The sequence below is a fragment of the Acromyrmex echinatior genome, chromosome 7, assembly GCF_024713525.1.
Source record: "Acromyrmex echinatior isolate Ae372 chromosome 7, ASM2471352v2, whole genome shotgun sequence".
In the NCBI taxonomy this organism is placed as follows: Eukaryota; Metazoa; Arthropoda; class Insecta; order Hymenoptera; family Formicidae; genus Acromyrmex; species Acromyrmex echinatior.
Window position 1 is genome coordinate 8,128,907 of NC_141858.1, and position 25,126 is coordinate 8,154,032.

Sequence of the window (25,126 nt, forward strand, 5' to 3'; positions counted from 1 at the left end):
TTTGAGTGCATATGTGTCTGTTTTTCATTCCTCATGAATTTAATTCCATTTCATTTCTCACGAATTTAATAATTCTTTTCAAAAAGCGAATATATATAGGAAGGTTTTGTCGAAGTATCTAAAAATTTAACTAAATAACAGATCTAAAGATAATTTTGTTTTCTACATAATTATTTTAATGATCCAACAAAATTATTTTCAGATCTGTACCCAGTTACATTTTTAGACATTTCAGCAAACCCATTTTTACAAATGAATAAAATTGACGACTTTAGGACAAAAAGATTATAATTCTTTATACAGCAATAAAGTTTTACTGAAATATCCAAAAATTTAGTTACATAATTCTAAAAATAATTTTGCTGATCTGTGTATCAAAATAATTATATAGTTTGTGTTGATTGCTAGAAAAATTTTTGCAGTATTGTTCACCATATTTGAATTTCTTATATATTACTTTGATTGATGCGTAATATTTTTTGCAATAAGAATTAATTGTTTACAGATTTTAATATTTCATTCAGCATTAAGATCATTTCGAAGATGCGAAAAAACATAAAAAAATTGTGAAAATTGCTAGTTAATTTTAACTCGTGATATTACTACGGTAGTTTAGTAGAATTCGCATTTCAAGACCGAAAAATCATTTCGGCGCGTGTTTTAAAAAAACCTACGCAGTATATAAATTCACAAAATCAGAAGCATTTAAGATCCAACTAGACCTTAAAGTTTAAGGCTTTGATTTCTATAGTTTGTGATATTATTTTGAACCTCCAACAAAATTATTTTCAGATCTGTATCTACATTTATAACTACAGCAAAACCATTCCTTCCTTGATACCTGTAAATCGTTGGACGGTATAACCGCTTGTGCCTCTTTGGCTACAATCTGGTAACGTTTGGCCTGTTCGCCGGATCGCTCTCCGGCAGCGTCCGAGATCCCGGCAACGCATTTGCAGGCCAATCCACAAAGTTCCTCGTAGACCTCTGCAATCTCACCCAGCAGCCCTGGCAAACAATGGCACTGATAGCGTTCAGTAATAGCGTTCGTGGCGCGTAGCTGGAGGATGTAGGCGTTGTGAGACTCTAAGTAAGCGCGCTTCAATTCCTGCTCGGCGCCGCCACCGGCCTCGTTGGTTAACAACGCGGCGTAGGCGCGCTTGTAATCTAATCTGGCACGCTGCAACTTCTCCTCCGTCTTGCTAACTACCTGCTCGTAAGCATCACGATGGGCGAATACCTGAGGAACACGATATACGATGTAGATCGCGTACGGTGTGAGAAATCGGATGAGGCGACGCGCTCCAAAAGCAAACACAGTCCGATTGAAATGCCATTCGCGTACTGACGTAATCAAATAATCAAGTAGATCGCTTGGGAAACTTCACTGGCTACGTTCGTCAATTGCAGAGAACTTGTCTCCTCTCGTGACTCGATATCTGAGCAACGAGAGGAGAGCCTTATCGCGACGTAAAGCGTCTTTGAATAGTTTGAAATTGCAATTGCAATTTCGCAGAATGGCAATACTGATGTTAATACATCATCGCAGTAAAAGGAACACTTAGAGAGATAAAGAAATCGTAAGCACGTATATAGTGAGCTGTGTCATCTCAGCTGTGTGAAATTGTTTTGAAATATTACAATATTCGCAAATTCAGTTATTGTACAATAATATATAATAAATGAGCGCAGGTATTAAAAACTTACATAAACTTGCACAGAAAAAACATTCGTGGAGAACACGTGAGTAAGCTCACCTTTCTAGATTGCAGCTTTCGGTGGAAGCTCGCCTCTAAAGTGGGCCTCGACAATTGCTGCTGCAGCACCGCGGCCAAATCGAGGTGGGAAGCTGCATCCGCCTCAACCTGCCGCAGCAAACTTTCCCAAACTCGTCGCATACCACCGACATCAATTCTTGAGTCGCCCGATCGACCGCGAAATTCGTCAACCAGACGTCGTACGTTTGCCGAGTGGCTCTCCATCGCAGCGCCCAACTCCTGGGCGAACTCGGAGACTATTCTCGCAGAACACACAAGAGAAAGCATTAATCAGACGATTACGTGATGTATAGAGAATGGAGTTTTAGATAAATATGATAAATCGTGAGGCTTAGTTAGTTATTCATAGTTACTTATTTCAAAATCATCTTAAGGATGTATCAAATGTATAATCTCTGTAAGATTAAAATTAAAAATTTATCCCAGGCAGCACAGAATATTTATGATAAATATTTATTACTATTCATTTTCTGTTATATAAATATATTATATATATTTTATATAAAGCTTTATTCGAAATATTATTTAAAGATAGAATAAATATTCATAATAAATATAAATAAATATTTCTGATAAATATTTTTTACTTGAACTATAATATTTTATTAAGAGTATTTCCATAGTATTTACTACAAGATTTACAATAAATATTTCATAATATTTATATTAATAAATGTTTATGATCTATGCAATCTAAGACCACAAAAATATTTACAAAATATTTAAAATAAATCTTATAAATACATATTTATAAATGTTTCGAAAATATTTTATAAATATTGCGTGCTGTTTGGGATATTTCACGTATAAAAATGAATGTTATTGTCAAACAGTTTAAAAAGAGCAGTATTTATATATATTTAACAATACAATTCTACAAATTAAATGAAAATGTTCTTACTTTAACTTAATTATCTTTTAAAAAAATATCTACTTTTATACTTCTAGATGTCTGTATCATCTAATAGAAGATAGAATTTTCTAGTTTTTATATTTCTAGTATTTATATTTCTGAAGTTTTATTTTTAATTTTTATTTAAAAAATATTTTGTAAAATTGAAAAGTGGTATGACGGCGATCTTTCTCTATTAAGTTTATTTTTATGTATATACACTCCAGGCCAAAAGCTTGGAAACACTTTTTATAAATTGACATTTTTGAAATTACTTGAAATATCTACAATTTGTTTTAATATAATTCTTCAAATCCAATAACTGTTATTGGATTTGAAGAATTATTATATTAAAACAAATTGTAGATATTTGAAGTAATTTCAAAAATATCTGATCTGAAGAATTATTATTTATAGTTAAAAAATATGTTATTATGAATAGTTGAGTAAATAATCCAAAAAATGTCAATTTTTTAAAAGTATTTCCTAATTTTTGATCTGGAGTGTATCTAATCTATCTGAAAATTAAATAATAATTCTAACTAAAAATTAAATGAGTAGGAACGGAATTTTTATTAAATATGACTAGCATAGATTAAATTTATGATTAACATGATTAAATTTATGTGACATCTAGATATTATAATCTATTTTTCTATCTAACAGATTTAAATGGTTATTTTCTACTTTTATTCATAAATCTTATTTCTTGAAATTCAAGATATTTTATGAATAAACTGATAAAAAACGAACGATTTAAACGGAAAATAGAATTCCATTTTGAGTCTTGCTTCAGTAACAGAAAGATCTGCCTTGGCAAACTGCCAATGGAACCACGCAATTTACAACGGCAAATTCAACGCGGGAATGCAAGGACGCGGTTGCAGCCCTTTACCGTCTAAATCGATTTGTTCGTCAAAAGCATCGTTGCAGTCTTGACACATCGAAAGCAACGTCCTGGAGAAAGAAACTTGGCGGTCAAAAGTAAAATTACACCCTTTTGCGTCTTTTCACCTTCGATGGAAATCGGCTCCGGCAAACATTATTTTGGACATATCTAGAGTGGCATTCGGGGGGTTGAGGAAAATTCAATATTCTCGCCGTTCTTATCCAATATCGCCAGCGGAGAACTTCGAGATATCCTTTTATGGACGATCCGAATGACCTCTTCGCGGTCTAGAAAAGGGAGAAGATTGTCAAAGAGCGTAGAGAGTTTTCTCTCGAGTTGCCGTCACTATCGTGATAGCGTGACTCTCTCTCTTTGGGAGAGACTCTAGATCTCTACTTCCTAACGCGACCTTATTTACTCGATCACTTCGATGAATCGTCTCTTTATTAGGATCTCGAGTTTCAGAAAACCAATATTCTTAATAAGTATTGTGGATTATTGTGGAATCGCGATCAGCAAAGGTATTTTGATGCAAACTTTTTACTTGACTATACGTGAATAAATAATAAGAATTTTTTTCCTTAACCTGCAGCAACAACATTTCAAATGCTGATATTATTTTATCGTATTATATTAATTATTAGTGAGATTTATATATTCATACATTTATATATTCATATTTATGCCGATTATTACTTACTGTTGGTACAAATCGTGGTATTAACGGTTTCTGTTTGATTAAAACATTGAAATAATTAACTCCAGGTATTCAGAAAATATTTATTCACATATTTGTACATATTTATACATATTTAAGCATATTTAAAATTTATGTAGTTTTTTATGCTATTAATATAATAGAATATCACATATAGTGTTACTAATTATTATTAAAAACAACGTAACAAGATACTTTATATGAAGAACTTTGTAAAAGAATATCTTTGATTTTAAAAAACAATAATAAAGCAATTCATAATTTTATTGAATCTTATTTTTGCTTTTATTATTTAAATGTCTTCGAGTATTCTCTTATTCAAGTATATATTAAGGATATATTTTTCGTTCAATTTCTGATAATATTAGCTATAATTTCTTTTTCCATATTTGATCGAATTTATTTGAGATGCTTGACGTATGATAAATGTCTAAAGAATCTCGAATAAATAGTTATATCAAGAAATTCAATTGTGATGATGGAAAGATTATTGTCGTCACTTGCGATATATCTTTGTCTACACGATATATATTATTTTTGTAAGGGGTGCGAATCTGTTAAGGAATATATCTTTTTTTATTGACACACAGGAATACATCAAACGTCAAGACTTATATATATCTATTTATACAAATTTCAACGAGAAACATTTTTCTTTATAACAATGCATAGAAAACGATTGCTCGTAATGAAAATATTATCACACAATGTTTAAAATTCGTAAGATTTATTAATAATGTTATTCTCTTATCTTTGTTTTTATTTGATATTATTAATAATTTTTAATAATAAATTATAGTAAAAAATTGTTATGAATATATGAATAAATTTCAGTAATTATTTATTGCGTATGTCGAATTATGGGTTTGGGAAAAAAATATCAAACTTATACTATTTAAAAAAATGAAATTGTCCAAAACAATACTATTGCGGTTTACATTTCACCGTGATGAGAGGGTGGAAAATATGTAAGAGCTCTTACGTCAAGCCTCAATTACTGAAAATGCGAGCAGAAAAAGCTTTTTTTGTGCGCGGATACATTGGGCTTGTAGAAATTGAGCGAGAGATAACGACATAACACAATGGTCCTTCAAATAATCGGTTTGTCTATATTTCCGATTTTGTATTAATTCGATATCGCAGTGCTGCAGTTTCGCAGTGAAAATTCGCGATAAATTCGTGACAATCGTGACATACGAGAACGCGGAAGACATAGGAATTCATGCCAGCCAGCTTGCCAGCGTCAGTTTGCGAAGGCGAGTATCGTTTTTCCTCGTCAAACAACTCAAACAAACAGAGGGAAGGTTCAACTGGATGGCATTATTTCTCGAACCGAGCCAAGATAACCCGGGGATCCAATAAGATGAGCTAAGCTCTACAACCTCCGAACTCCCGTTCTGTCAGAGTTATCTACCATCAGAAAATTCGGTCCATTTTTGTGAGCATTTTTTAGCTAAGTACTTTCGTCGTATATTGGCAACATTAAATGTCTTTCGTTCGACGAAAGGAAGATCGATATATTTGATATACCTGCAAATTGTTTGGAATAAACAAAACTTTGTAAAATAAAACGGAAGACTGTTAGCTCTCAAAATTGACGTAATGAAATAAGTTTTTATAATATTAATAGTGTGTTGTATAAAAGACTGAATCGCTGTAATAACAGAGTTATATAAAAGTAATAAATAGTTACATAAATAGTTACGTAAGATTCAAATAACAGACGGAATAAAAGCGCGGTTTCAGTAATAAATAATGAAAATGCTGTAAACATTTATTTAATAATTTCCAGAAAACTAACAATTGAAAATTAGAAATTAAAATTAACGCAATAATTAATTTTAAACTAGAAAGATCGTTGAAATAATTCCATTTTCATCTAAGATTTTAATCTCTGTCTTTCAGGAGCTTTCAGTTAATATTAACTTTAATTTTACTTAACAAAATTTGAACTTGTTATCACGATGTTTCACGTTTAAACTTTATAAATGAGGAAAAGACGGTGAGGAAAAGACGGTATATAAATAAATTATCGTAGAGGGAAGGTCGTATTGCGTAATTTTCGAATAATAATGTCGCGCGCGCGCGTCAAATGTGATACGTATTAATAAACGAGCACAAGCCTATTTATGCTATGCAAATGTATATTTGCGCATCAAGTCAAATTGCATCATGTCATACTCAGAACAAATCCGTTGAAATTATGATGAAACGGAGTATACCAATTTCCTCATCAGCCACCGTCGATAGTGATTTAAGCGGTGTGAACAAGATGGGCCTCACGCGCGTGTAATATCGTCCCTCATTAAGACACATTACATTAGCCTAAGTTGCTCCTGTTCCGGAAATTACCGTTTTGGGGAGAAGCCGAGATCTCGCGTATAATACGCAATTTGTTCGCTGATCTCTCGCGTTAACGCGGATTACATTAGTGCCCTGGAGATCACTTAATCGCTTAATCATCGTTCACAAAAGCCTGCCTGCCGAAGAAGGAACTTTGTACGACGCATACATAATGAGGAACGTTTTCAGACCATCCACGTTATGGTCAGAGTTTCTTATCGACGAATTTAGTTGGGAATGGAATATAATATTACGTGATAAAACCAATATACGTGTTACTAAAGCCAATGTAACAAAATATATTTTTAAAAATTATTATATATTATTATATATTTAATATATATTTAATTATTATATATTTAACATATTAGATGAAATAAGTTGAAAATTTTAAAAAGTAAAATGTATTAGAGAGTTTTTGGGATCGCTAAAACTAAATCTTATGTCAAAGTATGAAATTCAAAATGGCTGGCTCAATATGGCGTCCAGATACATCAAAATTTTTATTATTTTTTATCAAAATGAGTAAATTTTAAGAATTCTTATTATCAATTCAAATTTCTGATTTTTTTCGATGATTATAAATATGGTGTTAAAGATATAAAATTCAAAATGGCGGTCTCAATATACAGCTAAACGTTAAAATTTATAATTTTTGCAAAAAATGTGTTACAAGGTTCTTATCTTTCGAGTTTGTTTCCAGTGCCCTTGCCTCTCACTTAGTTCTCACCCTTCAGAGTGGACTATGGCTGATAAAAAAAAATACGTGTCAAATATTTAAGTTCTATAAATATGCAAAGTTTCATTAAAAATGGTGAGTGATCTCTAGGTTTACTAGTAAATTTGATTCAATTATTGAAATTCAGATATTATTGCTAAGTCATTTTTTCCTAGTATAACGCAAAAAAAGGACTTACTTAATAATATCAGCTAAATATCAGTTGCTGGTTTAAACTTTGCTGTTATTGATAAAAGTTGGCTATGAAAATAAAATACATTTGCTGCCGACATCCAACTTTATTAGTTAAAATTAAAAGTGTATTTAATATGAGTAGCTAAGTAAGTAGCAGCTATTCGCCACTATCTTATCCGCATAACCGAACATTCCATTCGCAATTGTTTCTGGGACGCTGACGGTTGCCATTTTATTCCAGTAGAGAATATTTTTCGCTGCAGCACTTAAATTTTAGCAATTAATAAATTGAGCTTTAGCAACAAAGACAAAGACATTAGCTGTCCCTATTATAAGAACACATTTTAACTGCCACAGCTCTATTTTAGCTGCGTTGACTAATCTTTTCTCTGCGTGTAAAATATGAAAATTTTTGTGTGTAGCATTGTCATCAATTCTTAATTCTAATTCTTCCCTCTAGAGACGAGTATATTTACAATGTTCACTTTAAGATTAAATTTGGGATAAATTTGGAATTTATATAGCTTATTTAACTAAAAGATGAAATATTGAATACTGAAATGTAGTATTTTTATTTTCTACAAAATCCGTATATTGATAAATGCATATCGATAGGTTCTTCATAATTACAAGATATTTTAGAGCAAAATTAGTAAAAAAATTTTTTTTTTAAATAACGATGTCGTCTCTAGAAGATTAAGCGTTCTACATATTTATTTTTATGATTCATCAAAATTATTTTCAGGTCTTTATTTGTATCTAACAAGATTTTTAGATTATTTTACCGAAATCTTCTTTCAATGTAGCATATTTTGAAAGACTTTTCAGATTTGCTCATATAATTCTTCTGTATTTATCCTTAAAATGAATGCAACATTTTTCTAAAATGTGACAATTTCAGATTCATTCTATATAACGGATAATGTATTTCTATATTTTCTTACATAAAATTGTATTCATACATAGGTAAATCTGCAGTTTGATGTTTTTATTTACTTCAAAATCAGCGAATGTTACTGCATTATCGGATATTGGGATGTGTAATACTATTGGTCATCTATATTTACACAATATATATTAATATATAATTGATAATATTATTATACAGTACGTTACGTAATATTGGTTTTCATCGAAACCAGCTTCACGGAATAGCCACGTTACACATACATCAATCTCGCGAGATTATTGAGGGAAACATGGTATCACGTGCGCATAACACATGAATGCATTTTGTTGTAAATATCATCTCGATTCAAAATTTGCGGGCAATTGGAAAGCTTCCCGCGAATCTCTTTTAACTCTTAATCAAGCTTGTTAAACTCGTCTGTTTGAGTAACACCCACCTTCGTGAATGCATAATCGCGACATAAGCTAGGGAATTAAGCTCTGTATGAGGCGGCATCTCGTTTTCCTTTAGCACAGTTTCGCGTTTGTCACCCACTTCATGACGACCAAAGTCATCGCTGTTGCCGTCATCATCGTCTAAACTCTCGAAGCTATTTCCACTTTGACCCTTTGTTCCCCATTTCCCTCCGCGCTTGAACTTTCCGGTATCGTAGCTTCGCGTCACAAAACGTAGCGAAATAATTTAGCGAACGGAGAAAACATCCTTCTGCCCGCGGAAATGAGATATTTTCTCTTCGCGGACAGACTTCCGAGTTCGTTGGAAAATATCCCAAGTTGGCGTCACATTGTCCGCGGCATTCTACTTTCATCATGCCGACAAACGATCGCGCTTGAAATCGGGCGTGGAAAAAAAGTTATGTCGCACACATGCATATACCAGCGGCATTTTCTCGCCCGAGGAATTTCGGTTAATTGGAGTCACCGTAATGGCGGTTGCACCATTATCGTCCACCGGGCCTATTTGTGGGTTTGGTAAAGCATACGTGCGCGACGAATAATCTGCACGCTGAAATCATACGACCCTAGTCGTCGGCCTCGTTAAATCAATGATCGTTAAAAATCATAAAAAGATTTCATGTTTTCTACATACTACATTAATAATATCTATTGTATTTCACATAAGAATGAGAAAATAATTTTGTCATGAAAGTTATTGTTATAAAAAGTCTCAGTATTGTACAATATTTAAGATAACATGTTACAGGCGCATGCTGTTTATTAATTAACAAATTAAAAAAGTTCAAATCATTTTTAAAATTATTAAAATTGAAAATAAAAAATTGTTAAATTTTAAATGTTATATTGTATCTATTATAAATTCATATATTATATATTATATATTTTTTAATTTAGAAGCTGTATTCTAAAATAAAATTTTTTAATTTTGTTTTTAGAACTTTTTCTAATTTGTTTTGAATTTTACATGTTTTTTTGTAATAGTGGTTAAAGTATAAAATATGTACATATATTATGCAGGATATTCTGTAAGTTTTTGCCAAGCGCTTTTGTGTAGATAGAACGAACTAAATCGAAAGGTTCTCTACCATTTTGCAATGGTTAATGAGATATTAATTACTAAAAATTGCCGAATATTGGTCTTCAATAATTTTTTACTCAAATACTATCAACTTTACAGAAAAACAACGAGAGACAATAATTGTTTATTTTTTTCTTATAAAGTTCTGAGAATTTTTTCAGAATTTTTTAATATTATATTTTCTCATGTTAAAAATAAGATAATGCAATACTAAAAAATTGATAAAAAATTTTAGAGTTCTATAAGAAGAAAATAAATGATTTTTGTCTCTTACAGTTTTTCTGTAAAATTGTCAGTATTTGAGTAAAAAATTATTGAAGACCAATATTCGGCAATTTTTAGTAATTAATATCTTGTTAACCATCGAAAATTGTAAAATGATATAGAAATTTAGTTTAGTTCGCTCTATCTACACAAAAGTGCTTGGCAAAAACTTAGGGAATCCTGTATAGAATATTTTTTCTTTTAAAAAAGAAATGTAGATGTTTAAAAATAAAAATATTATATTTTAATCTTTCAAATAATTTAAAAATATATTTTACGAAGAAGTAGGTTAAGTACTGTTTTAATTATCTATAATAGAAAAAAAATCACATAATATACTTTTATAATTGTTCTCACAATTCTGTTCAATATAACTCTTTTTTTTAACGAGGTTTAACAAGAGATATTTTTAGAAGTAAAAATACAGCCTCATCCGTATTGAATTTTTATTGTTATCTATAATATGCCATGTATAATAAATTAAACAATTGCAACTTTAATAATTGATCACGAACTACGATTAATGCTTTTAGAGAGGATAAAAAAATTAAGACTCGGCGCTCGTTAAAAATTTAAGGTAGAGTAAGTACTACTTCAATTCCCGCGGTACCATAGATCGGCTCAAACATGGCGCAGATGCATAGCGATACCGAATATTGATACGAGTAATGCGGTGAAACCTGTGTTCTCTTGATAATACTCGTCTTTTACTGTGTCACCGTTGATCCGTAAATTCACCATTATAAGTTGGAATTATCGAAAGACTTGATTTGACAAGGACATAGGTTGAACAAGAAAAGTGGATACGTAATTCAGAAAAAAATTGAAATTGCTTACATTCACCGCTTCACGGGTCAATTTTATGTCGATATGAGAGATGCCCAAGCATTTTCATAACTATCTCACGTTACAAGCATTAAGGCATGATAAACATCTCCGGATATCATTCGCTACATTTGCATTTTTGCTCGCCAACGAACGACCTTGCGTCATTTTATTCGAAGAGGACTTTTATCTTTGATTACGGTGAAACTAACGATAGCAAAAATTGCTCGGCTTTGCGCACGAATGTCAATATCGGCGTGTGAAAAATTTAAAAATTGCTCTGCATAAATTGCAGCTGATAATACGCAATGATATATAGGATGAGGCTGCACGAGCGCTGTTCCATTATAATCACGCGATGAGTTTTCCAAAGTAAAATAAAGAAAAAAAATATAAAATAAAATAGGACAGTTGCGACAGAGAAAATGGGAACGATTTTAAAGTGCTGTGTGAATTTTATTTAATAGAATTTTCCAAAGAAATTACCACTTTTACGTTTGATTGACACATATTGAAAACTATTCATAGAAATGTATTTACTCATATTCTCCTATATTATTATGTATTTCAAAATCAGAATAAGACGGTTGATCTGGAGAAAATAGAAAACTTCGAAAAGTTGCTTGTGCTTGATTTCTATGTGACATAGAATTTACGTCATAGAAATTGTTTTTGCACGTTTAGATCGATATATTGACTTATATAAACTATTTGATTTGAAAAAGATTGCTTCCAATTGAAAATATCAATTTTGAAAGAGAATTATTGAGAACAAAATTTAAAGAAGAATAGTAATGACATGTAATGAACATTAAATTTGAGAGAGAGAAAACAAATTTGTATCATACATTTTAAAATTTATAATTGGTGAATGATTAAGGCTACGATCCGCTTGATGCTTCGAAGCATTTTCTGATTGGTCAGTTAGTAAAATTTTTTCTTCCGATTTGTCAATCAAAAGTATTTGTAGCGTCAAGTGGACATATTTGGTGCGTTTGGGGAGATGCTATTAGCGCTACTTCTGTAATTCTATCTTCGTTGTTTACTAGACGTAAAACAAGGATAGAATAACACAAATAGCTAATAATAGTCTCTTCGAATGCACCTATTCTGTACATTTCCAATATCTTTTTATTTCTACATATTATATATTATATATCTCTATTATTATATATATGTATATATATATATATATATATATATATATATATATATATATATATATATATGCGTAAAATATACAGAGAGAAAGAGGGAGAGAGAGAGAGAGAGAAATGAAGAACTGCGAGTTCTAAAACAAATTCTTAAAAGCTATCATTAAAATTACTATATATATATATATAATATATATATATAAAAAAGAGGATAATTCTGCATGAAAAAATAAATAGAAAATGTGCAATGAAATTTTTTCATATGAAGTTTTGTTTTCAATAATAATAACATTTTCAATAATTTATAAAGCAATAAAGCATCGTGCGTGCATATCTTCATAATATGTGTATTCTCGATTATGCAATACAATAAATACAAATAGAGCAGAGATAATAGTCTACAGCAAGATTTTATAAATCGAGACATAGATAGTATCTGACGAATATTTTAAGTAGTTTTCTGAAAATAAAGCCTTATATGAAAAAATGTTATGCTATCAGTTTTGATTTATTTTTTCACGTAGAATTATATCCCATTTCCGTTCGTACTATTTTCGGAATATCCTGTTACATCTATAATGTAAATATGAAATTTCATTGTTATACGTACATATATAAAAAGAAATTGCGGATCCTTCTATATAATCCTAAAGGAAATAAAGAACATATCTTAAAAGAACATATTATATAAAAGTTCACTATTAGGACCAAAATAAAGTGTAACGATAAACCATCTATCATTATAGATAATAATCCGGGTTAATTTGTCAGTAAGCAGGAACGTGCGCGACAGATCGATATTGTTTAATGATTCAGCATAAACTTTCTCATTCGAGAGAGCGCATTGCGAGAACTGTATGGCGCATGGGCGGACGAGGGATGCGAGCGAAGGCCTTTAAAGATACCCAGTTACTTGGATAAACCGTATCCAATAACAAAACATCCCTGGCTTAGTACACGCTTCCACAATAAGGAAGGGAGGAGGGTTGATTATGAAAGAAAAAAGGTGAGATGGCATAAACGCGATAGAAATGGAGGAGTACAGCGTCGTACAGCGAAACGGCGTTTAGTCAGGGGTTGACCTGAATTCAGGTGGGGTGAATCAATATCCTGCCTGTCTGCCTGCGTAGCTGGCTAGCTGGCCGCGTGCTCTGTTCGTTTCGCAGTTACCGTAGCAACCAGGTTCCTTCCTTTATTAAAATATGACCCATGTCCTTTTCTAGATATCCTACCATCGTACCATCATGTTGCACGTAATAATACGCGGCATTAGAAAAAGATTAAGGAATGATCAGGATTATCTTTGAAAGCGTAGGACGTGGAATTCCAGTCGGCCGAATTGCATTGAGATCAACCGGCCGGCGATCGACTCCGATGGTACAGGCTAAAATATAATAGCCTTCGTGACTCCAAGGGTATAACCTTGGTGCCTTGAGTCTCGTAGGTTCGATGAACTCGATCGCCTAGTGTCACGCGAGCTGTAAACTCGCTCTAGAGCAACTCTCATGGTTGTCTTCATCAGTCCTCTTAAAATATGCGTTAACAATACTAATACTGATAACCGGTCTCTTCGTCGAATACTCTTCGCATTCATACTCGGTCGAGATTCGTCGCATTCCAAACTGTTATTATACTGTTGTTTCGGTTTTTGTACTCTTATGAATTGTGTATGAATAAAGTCAATGATCGGCTATAATACCAGGACTATTTATTCGCACGTTTTCTTGACACGCCATTCCGACATATTCTGATTTCCGGATGCCTTTATTCTTATCAAATTTTCTTTGAGAGAAAACCTGATGAGATTTTCCTAAAATTTTCAACACAAATTATCTTATAGTTTGAAAGAAAATGTGAACTGCGAAAAAATTAGATTTTTCCCTGTTTATGTATATTATTAGAGTCACTTTCTTTACATCTTCGTGCGCAGGCTAATTAGAATAATTTTAACGTTGGAATATCTTATATAAAGCTGTTAATGAGACTCTTAATGATGCTATCGTTTGAAATAAAAGGCAATTATATACTGTTCTTCAAAAAGGATAAATTCAATACAAATGTGACAGTTGATAAAATGTTAATTAATCAATAAGTTTATTTCGTCATATTTTAAAATCATTAAAAATGATACTTAAGTGATTTCTAGACATCTTGAAGTATATTCAAATTTGTTACTCATTCAACATATGAAGATGACAGTCATTTTTTAAATAAAAAACTGATAGTTATTGATTCCATTATTGGAAAATATCGCGCAATCTGCATTTAGTCCCACTAATGTTACAATTATCTTTATCGATCTTATTTTAATTGCAATCGCCCACGGAGATAGGTTACCGTTTTCATTATTTCGGGCAGAAATGCAGCGTTTAACTTTTAAACAGCCAGCTAAAAACAGAAGTCGACAGCCGTCGCTGTATCAGCATGGCATCAGTTTTTGTTTACGAAATGATTAATGCCGCTTCATCGAATCCGTTGCATTTCCGTCGTGGATTGCCAGATCAGGCGGCAACGATATTTGGCCGCATCGATGAACCGAATAAACATCCAGGTCAGCACATGTGATAGCCTCGAGAGATCGTTTAACGAACGAGAGAGAGAGAGAGAGAGAGAGAGAGAGAGGGAGAGAGAGAGAGGCTGCTATACATACTCTAAAATCCGCTATGAGGCGAAGATCTATTTATACCGCGGTAACGAGCTCTTGTGTGCGGGGTTGCGCTCCTCTGAAACGGAACTCGCGGAATTTCCTCGAGAACGCGCAATGTTCGTCGAAGATACTCGAATTCGCATAGTCGAACGGCGCGTGACGAGATAACGTCAAATGATTCACTCTACCGTGCATGTGCATACGGGACGATGTGGGCAGGTCAACAGAAGAATATACTTTACGCAGCCAATAGCCCAGAAAGCTGCCATTTATCTTACGAGAACATTTATGATATCAAACACGAGTTGGAGAAATGAGCACAAGATAATTCATCTTTTTCCGAACGCATAATAATTTGAAAAAGTAGCTTTACTTGGCACTTTTATTCCCTGGCACTGTGACTTTCGCTCAGTCCGTGTCTTGGCATTCGGAACTTCTCAAATCTTTCATCATAGGTATATATTTGAATATTACAGTCTCTACTATACGACAAAGTATAAGATTCTGTATTTTTACTGACGTTTTATTTACGGCTTTAATTTATGGGCACATAAATCAAACGAATAACCCAAGCCTGACAAGTTGCTCAGGAATTCACTAAATTCAAACGTATTTCCACCTGGTTCGGAGATACTCGATCCCAATCTGATTTTATCGCGGTCTTATAGCTGAATGAGAAGGAGGGTTTATAAGTTTCCATGATGAAGTGTCAGTTCGAAGATCGAGGTCGATAGGTCAGGTAGAACAAGTGACAAAGACTGATAGTCTCCAACTCGGCGGAGTAATAGGCTTGCCAGCCCTACTTATTGTTAGCCTCCGCTATTTTTAACTAATATAATTAATCTTGATTCCTTTATCTGCGCCTGTAAGATTACACCGATTGTCAAGAGGGATAAAAAAGGTCTGCTGTGACGAATTATTTAGGCGATACATTTGCAGAAAGATTTAGTTGAATGAGAACAAAAGACTGTAATTAATCCTGCGTCAGATCTACGTAGGTGTCTGATATCTTGATATGATAACATTAAGTAAAAGTCCCACACACAAACTTTATCCCCTTAATTTTGTATAGAGCGCTTCTCCCGCTAATGATGGATTCTTTGAGTAAACTAGAGACAAGAATTCTCATAACACAATGTCGAGAATTTAATAGCTTTTGCATTGTTAGCGATCGGGAGTAGTAAATTGCTTTTTGTCAACTAGAGAACATAAATTGATAACGAAACTTTATATTCTTCCTTTAATTCCAGTGAATTCCATTTTAAATTAATAGGTTTTTAATTTGGTTATTAACTCCCGAAGTTATTGTATTTAATGTCAAACATTAGAAAGTTATGACGTATCGTTCTTTCTCTGTCAAACAATCGTTAAGAGAAAATCGATTTCTAGTTTATTAAACATTAAACCACTAATGGCCGTAAAATTGAAAAGAAAATTAAGTTTACTTTTCTTTTTCTTACTTTTTATGCTTTAAAAATTACTTTACGATTCGTATACTTAATAATGCATAAAAAAATATCTGTTCCATTGACTTTCAATTACAATTCTCAGCACAAGTTGATTTTTTTCAAAATCATATATTATTGTATTTTTATAATGAGATATGTCATTATGCTATCTACCTTATATAGTTTATCGATTTAAACCTAAACCATCTTCGCTCGATGGCTATTAAACTTCTGCCAAGTCGAGACACGTAATATTGTATCTCACGTCGAAGTTTGAAGCTGCCAACACGAAGTTATACAATTATACTGTTTCGTACATTACGTAGGTAATGCGAATCGGCCAACCGATTTGTTTTTACAGTTTACGAATTTCGTAGATATTATGTGCGACGATAACTTAGCTATGCGAATATTAGCCTCCTGGAGGATGTGAATAAAGAATTCGGAAAGATACGCTTGGGAAAATGTGAAAGAAGCTCAAGAAGAGATTCTTTGTGCGTGCGTCGGTCTCTGAAGAGATTAAGTTTGTAGACATATTTCTTTCCTACTAAGCTGGAAATACTGGAAGCGTGATAAAATACGCAGTTTACTTTTTTTAACTTAATTCACTTCACTAGACTTCGTGCACGTTTCGTTCTGTTATGCATGAATGATTATTTACACAGAAAAAACAGTTTTGCTGAAGTATCTAAAAATTTATCTATAGATGCAGATCTGAAAATAAATTTTGTTAGATCACGAAAATAATTATGTAGCTCAAGCTGTTGGAATGTCAAAACTTTTAGTAGATTTGTTCTGATGAGTTTAATTACTTGAACGTCCTACATAATAATTTAGATTGTTCAATAAAATTATTTTCAGATCTGTATTTAGCTAAGTTTTTAGATACTTTAGCAAAATCATTGGATGAGAGAGAGAGAGAGAGAGAGAGAGAGAGAGAGAGAGAGAGAGAGAGTGTGTGTGTAACTTTGTTCTGTTGTAAAATTCTTTAATATGATTGATTTAGACATTTAGATCCAGCCAAGATCTAACTAATGGCGACTAATCGTATTAAAGAATTTTACAACAGTTATATGTACAATCCAGACTGCACATAATATTTGCAAAATATTTATAAATATTTACAAGATTTATTTTAAATATTTTGTAAATATTTTTGTGGTCTTAGATTCACAAATCATAAACATTTATTATAAATATTGTGAAATGTTTATTCTAAATGTTGTAATAAATGAAAATGTTGCATGAAAATACTTAATGAGGTATTACAATCCAAAGTAAAATATTACAATCCAAGTAAAAAATACTTATTAGAAATATTTATTTATATTTATCACAAATATTGCATAAAATATTTGATCTAAATTTTAATAATATTTCGAATAAAGCTTTATACAAAATATATATGGAATACCTATATAACATTAAAAAAAATAAAAATATTAATATTAAATATTAAAATAAAAATATTAATATTATAAATATATTTATTATAAATATTCTGTATACACTGCCTGGAAAAGCTGTTTTCTCTGTTGAGAACACGGCTATTTTTTTCCATATACAATATATGTAAATATGTTTTTTCATTGAAGATGAAAATTTCGAATAATATTTTTAATAAACAGAAAATAAAACTGTTTGCAAATATTTGAAAAGAAGAAATTATTCGTATAAAAATTTATTGAGAGAAATTACAGTCAAGATTTTAATTAATATTTTAGTCAACGAGTTTTTAAATTCCTTTTTAAAAACTCATAGGTATAGTATCGAGTTAGACAAATATTTAATAAAATTGGCGTATAAATGATTTCGTTGGACCACGTACAGAATCGCAGTAGCACACTTACCCGTCTGGATGAGCTTGAGCGCAACGCCATTATGCTGCTTCAGCGGCTCATTGAGGCTCGGCTGCGTGAGGTCCTTAAGAGGATGGTTGGCGGCTTCTTCGGAGCCGGTGGCACGATTACTTTGCATAGTCCTGGTATGCTGCTCCTCGTTTCGTCGTCCTTCTTTCTTGCCGGCGTCGCCGTCGCCGTCGCCGTTACGCACGATTTGCCTCCTGCTTCCCGCTGTCTGACTAGTCTCTCGCTTTTTCTCCTTGCGCTTGCGGACGTCGTTCGTGATGATGATTCGCTGTTGCTGATGCGGCTGCGATTGCTGCTGCTGCTGCTGATAATACTGCTGATTTATCTCCTCGTAATCACCATTCACCGCTGCGTCGTTGACAGTCAATGACACGGACTCCCGAATTGGATTTTCATAGATACGTAGGAGCTCGTCCGCTGGATAGAAGACGTACATTCCCAGAAATCGTCGCTATCGTAGCCGTTATCGTTGCTGTCGCTACCGTTGTACCGTTGGCCGCGGTCGTGGCCGCTGGCGTAGCCGACGCCGTCGCGAATTCCGTTATTGCATCCGTTGCTGTTGCCGTTGCTGTTCCCGTTGTTCCCGTTGTTGCTGTTGTTGCTGCTGCTGCTGCTGCTGCTGCTGCTGCCGCCGCACTTCTCGGATCCGCGCGAGCCAACATCGCTGTCCAACGATACATCCTCGGTGATGCTGCGTGCGGGAATGATATCGGCGCTTGCCGCCGTCAGGAGACGCATGATTTTTCTTTCTTTCTGAACGATTAAAGCGTCGCCCCCGCGATGTATCGCCGGGTGCCGCGCGTGCGACGTGACGTCTACGTCGTCCTCGTTATCGTTATTGTCGTTGTTTTTTCCGCCACACCGACGCACCGTCGGCCATGCACTGCAAACGGCCAGGAATAATCGATTTTCGATCGCATTTCTTCGAATGTTCAAATATAATTGCTTATTCTTGATGAAAAGCACGGATTTTAAGAACTGCCATTAGTTTTTTCTTTCCCCTCATATTTCCTTATCTTCAAATTATTTTTTTGTTTTGCTCTGGAGCAGTACATATAAATTGCTGATTTAAATAAATAAAAATAAAATGAAAGTTCTTTCTTGATTTTTTTACATAAAAAGTGCACAGCAATCAAGTATTTAGATTGCTGACTTAATTTAAATAAAAATAAAATAAAAGTTTTTTTCCGCTAGATTGTTTTCGACATAAAAAATGTACAATTTAAATATTTCTTTCTAAAAAAAATTGATCAATTTTTTACGCTTCGATTATTCAGTTGTAGAATAATAATAACGAATGAATGAAATAATTTATTGTTTATTAATAATAATTTTTTAATTCTTTTTATACGCTCAACTAAATCGATTATTCGAACTGGCCATTCTTACAGTATATCTTATTGTTTTTGATGAGATGTGAATAAAATTTTAAGGACTCAGACTTATGTCGTCGGTAATTCTTGAGGCCTATTGGGCTGAAACAGAAAGATTTGCTTTGATGAGAGATTAGTTCGATATTCGTTCACTTTTATGTGATTGTGTTTATGACTTAATCATTTTATTTGCACTTCTTTATCTTGTCGAACAGAATAACAATTTAAGCTCTTGAAATAAAAAAAAAACTTTCGTAAATTAATTTTGTTAAATTTATGTAACGGGATTAAAAAGTAATTATACTTTATACAGCTAATCTTATTTTTTTATTTAATTTTATATGTTAAAAAATAGTATACTAAACGTTTTTTGGAGTATTTTGTTTGCAGAAATTTTACTAAAAGAAAAGGAAGGAAGAATGAATAGTTTTTTAGCGAAGTTACGCAAAAGCATATAATTCGCAATAGATAAACTTTGTTCATCATTTTGAAGGAAATTTAAAATTTGAAGAAATATTTAACACCCTTTCTTTATTCCTTATTTTAAGATATTTTCTGTTCAAATAGAAGTACAATTTCAGACGCGGTAAATAAATCATCAGTACGACTAGCTTGCTAACTTTTTTAGAAAATTTCAGAGTTCAGAGCAGACGATATAATTCGGAAAAGATAAACAAACTTTTTCATTGTTTTGATGAGCGAAAATAAGTATTAAAAATATTTAACGTTCGTCTCTTTCTCTTCCTCTCTCTCTCTCTCTCTCTCTCTCTCTCTCTCTCTCTCTCTATCTTATCTTTCTTATTCTCTTCCTTCCTTTTCAAAACATATCTCCGTTTTGAATGCACATGTCTTACATATCTAGGAATACAAATCGACAATTTGCCAGAGCAACTCGTATCTCAGAATTCGAAATGTGCTAAAATGGCAGTAACGGAAGTTTAAAAGGTAATGCGGTATATGATATATGCGTATACACCTGTAGAATATATTTCATGCGCTCGTATATGCAAGCTATCTTAGGACCGTTAGGAGCTATAAAGAAACTTTGATGAAAATTCTTTCTTACTCTGCTGGGATGATCGCACGGATCGTCTCGATATATTGATTGTAGGTATATATGATTCACAGATTATCGCCTGCTACATAACTCGCGGCAATTTACGTGCACTTTTTCGACGTGGGAACTGGCACACGTGGCCCGCGAAAGAAACATATCAATCAATCGTAATAATACTCGGAAATCTATCCCGGCCGATAGTCACGTACCAAGATAACTCGGTAGGTTGGAAATATATATATACATAGCACGTTACCAATAAAATACGTAAAAATGTGTGTATCATACATATTCGGATTAAACTCTTACGATATTTATAAACAACTTTTTTGAGCGACAGGTTATTTCTTTCTCTATTTCAATTGGATCATGTTTAATCAAATTATTCATATACATACATATACGTGAATATATGCGTAATATATGAATGAGGGTAGTTTGAAAAGTTCTCGGCCTGACACAGAAATGACGCCACAAATATCAAACTGCCATAATTTTAAACAAGTTTGATCCTTCACAGGTACTACTGTTAAAATTTCAGACAAATTCCATGAATTGGTCCCGCAAGCACCGTATTTCACCAGATTTTACGTGATCTGATGAAATATAGCGCTTGCGGAACCAATTAATGAAATTTTGCGATTACAACTGAAGAAATATGAGCGGATGCATTACGATGCTGGAACCAAAAGTTGGTTGCTTTACGTGACCGAAATAAAGAAATTAATTAATGGACTCATCTGTCTGAAATTATAACAGTAGTTCTGCGAAGAATCAAACTTGTCTAAAATTATGGCAGTTTGATATTTGTGACGTCATTTCTGTGTCAGGCCGAGAACTTTTCGAACTACCCTCATTCATATATTACGCATATATTCACGTATATAATTCGATTATACATGATCCAACTGAAATAGAGAAAGAAATAATAATCTGTCGCTCAAATCTCTCTTGTCTGAAATTATAACAGTTTCATATTTATGGCATTATTTTTTTGTCAGCTCGAGAATTTTTCCAACTATCCTCGTTCATAATATGCACATACTGAAAAAAAGTGACTGTTGCAGCAAATTAGATGGTAAAATATGGCACAGCATTTTTAATTGGCTGTAGCAGCTAATTTTTGGTTGCAGCAGTCAATTTTTAATTGCGTTAGCCTATCCGCAATGTCAGTATAGGATTTCGATAGCTAACCAAAAATTGGACGCTGCAAATAAATAAAAATGCTATGCCATATTCAGCCAATCTTTTTTCAGTGAGCATATATGTGATTATATAATAAAAATTGTTTTTGAAGAAGTAAAAATAAATTTATAAAGGGATTTTATTAAATAAATCAAAGTCGCATTGATAATTCATTAACAGTGTTTTAAGAATGTGTATACAAGGTGTCTGGAATTTAAATATCGAAACTTCGGGAACGTGTAGGGGATCGATAAACTAAGAAAAAAAGTCCTGTAGAGATATGCTCGTTTTTGCTTTGTTTTGGAAATTACAGAAAAGACGAAAACGTAGTTTTCATTTTTGTACTTTCTCATTACTTATTCACTGTATTTATTCATTTGTTTAATATAGGTATTATTCAAAATATTAGCTTCTTGCAACAATGCAAGCATTGCATCTAGTACGGACAGCTTGTGTTGCAGCTAAACACTGATCTGGCGATATTTGGTGCACAGCAGCCTCGATTCGATTTTTTAATTGTTCTCTTGAGTTGATTCATGACGAATAAACTTCCTGCTTTAGGATCCTCCACACAAAGAAGTCCAGTGATGTCAGATCAGGTGATCAAGGTATTACTCCTCCACATTCAATCTATCATTGTGGAAAATGTCTGTCTAGCCAAGCTCGAATAGTTCTGTTCATAATGAACTGGACACCATCGAGTTGAAATCACATTTCAATCCGTTGCTGCAGGTGGATGTCTTCTAAATAATCAAAGAAGTCAGTCTCCAAAAAATCTGTAGATGGCTGCATTTAATCTGTCGGATAAAAAAAATGATCTCACTATGTCTCACTACTTATCAATTTAATTTAATTCGTGATATTATTACAGTAGATTAATTGCGTTTATAAGTCTGAAAAATCAATTCGAACGACTACAAATATGGTATATACCCTGGAAAAATTTTCTTAGAAGTTGTTATATGATTTTCATCAGAATTTCTCTGTAATTTTATAACTTTCTCATTTTTTATACGAATTCGAACATTTCTCAGAAAATCTACATCTTTCCTCAGATTTTTTCATAGATGTTAATTATGAAATATCGTAAGATTTTTAAGATTTTTTATAAGTACAATATTATTTTTGATGAAATATTATAAAATCTAAAAAATTTAAAAATAATAGGACTTTTTAAAAATTATAGGATAAGAAATTTCAGAATATTTCAGAATTCACTTGTATAAAAAATTCTGAGAGAAGATGTAAACTTTCCGAATATTTCTGAGTATTTCTGAAAAATATTGCAATTGTATAAGAATTATGAGAAAAATTTTCACCGAGTATGCATGTACATATAGTAACGGTCAAAATTATAATATATCACCTTTCGATTTTTTAAGCATAACTTTTGTGTCAAAGTAAATCGAATGCGCTCAAATTTATACAATAAACACGTGGCAAGTGTATTTTATAATAATGAGATTTAACAATGCACCCCATGATTTTTTAATTTTCCCAAAATCGCATTATTGTACTTTCTTTACTTTTCATGATGCAGTCATAGTTTTTACCGTCATGATCTAACTTTAGTAGATTTAGTTTTACATTATGACAAATATCGTGATGCTCAAGATATAGATGAATAAAAATAGAAAGTTATCAAAAAAAGAGTCACAAACAAGGATGGACATAAGAAGTTCGCCCAGTAATTTGGCATCTCCAAATCAACAGACTAAATTTCTTAAGCGTTAAAAGGTCTAATGAAGCTATGTTAAGAAGAAAAATAGTGGCATTACACTACTTTTCTCGTTGCGCAATCTCGAACGCAATCTTCGCATATCTCGCAGCAATCCACATCCATACGACACCGGACATTGCTAAGGAAATATCGACTTTTGAACAATCTGATCCATCCATATAGATCACATCTTCTGAAGCGACAAATCAATGTTACACCATCAAACAACATGAACTTATTTTTGTCACTCTAGAAGACATCAAACCATTGCTGAGTTGTCTAGTTGAGTTGTGTTTTGGCCCACTCCAATTTCGCGCCTTCCAATTTTTTGCGGAAATAAATGGTTCCTTCATGAGTCGCCGTTCATACAGTCTTCCGGCCTGCACGTGACGGCATATGATCTGTACAGATGGCTTAAACTGTTCAGAAGTCGATATTTCTTCAGTAATGTCCGGCGCCGCACGATGTGGGTTGCTGCGAGATATGCGAAGGATGTTGCGAGAAAAATAATGTAGCGTGTGTCGGCCATTCTTCTTAATATAGCTTCATTAGATCTTTCAACGCTAAGAAACTTAGTTTGTTGATTTGGAGATGCCAAATTGCTAGCAAATGGCTGGGTGAGCTTCTTATGTCTATCCTTGTTTGTGGCTTTTTACGATGACTTCCTGTTGTCGTTTATCTATATCTTGAGCACCACGAGTATTTATCATAAAATTTGTAAATGTAAAACACTAAATCTAACTACTACTAAAATTAGATCATGACAGTAAAAACTATGGCTGTATCATGAAAAGTAAAGAAAGTACAATAATGCGATTTTAGGAAAATTAGTAAAAAAATTAAAAAATCATGAGGTACACATTGTTAAATCTTATTATACTTTATGTACAATGTACACTTGCCACTAAGTGTTTACTATATAAATTTGAGCGTATTACGGTGATTTATTTTGACAAAAATTATGCTAAAAAAATCGAAAGATAATATAATTTTAACCGGTGCTGTAGTATATATACATATATAATTTATATTTAAATATTAAATATTTATCTTTGACCGATATAGGCATTTCTCTAGTTTGTATTAATTGTGTCCTCACATGTACGATCTAAAATATGATTCTTATTGAAATTATATTATTGTTTTCATGTTACGATTTTAGTGACGATAATACTTTAGAAGTAGTGCAAGAATGAAGCAATTAATTTTGCCTTTTTTGCGATTTTTTTCAAAACGACGCAAAAACGAGCATATAGCTACTTTTTTTCTTAATTTGTCGATCCTCTAAACGCTCCCGAAGTTTTGATATTTAAATTTTAGATACCCTGTATATATATTAATTTTAACTCTTCGTCTGTAATTCGAATCTTTTTTAGCATAGCGAAATTTCACTCTCAAATTTCTTTGAAATAAAGGAGGGAAGAATCCTATTCCCCTTTTAAAAAAATACTCTGTTAGACATCAAAAGAGTAACGGTAATCCAATTTCTTGTTAAATAACATTTTATTTTTAACTTCTATGTGTGTCAAAATATAAATCAATTTATTTTTATGGTTAGTTTCAAAGTAAACAACATCCACATTAATGTATGTTCTTAATAAACTAA

General features: G+C 32.5%; 1 protein-coding gene across 4 annotated transcripts in view; it reads right to left on the bottom strand.

Annotated features, from left to right (window-relative positions):
• Stacl (SH3 and cysteine-rich domain-containing protein) overlaps positions 1–25,126 on the bottom strand; it is a 69,704-nt gene that overhangs the window by 25,547 nt on the left and 19,031 nt on the right. For 3 of the 4 annotated variants that reach the window (XM_087408182.1, XM_087408183.1, XM_087408181.1), the window contains exons 2-4: positions 18,168–19,660; positions 1,758–2,014; positions 842–1,240 (exon numbers count right to left, since the gene is read on the bottom strand). In XM_087408182.1, the coding sequence (XP_087264308.1) occupies positions 842–1,240; positions 1,758–2,014; positions 18,168–18,621 (1,110 nt within the window). In that variant the 5' untranslated portion in view covers positions 18,622–19,660. The remainder of the gene's footprint in view (positions 1–841; positions 1,241–1,757; positions 2,015–18,167; positions 19,661–25,126) is intronic. The other variant, XM_011068665.2, reaches the window with a different exon arrangement.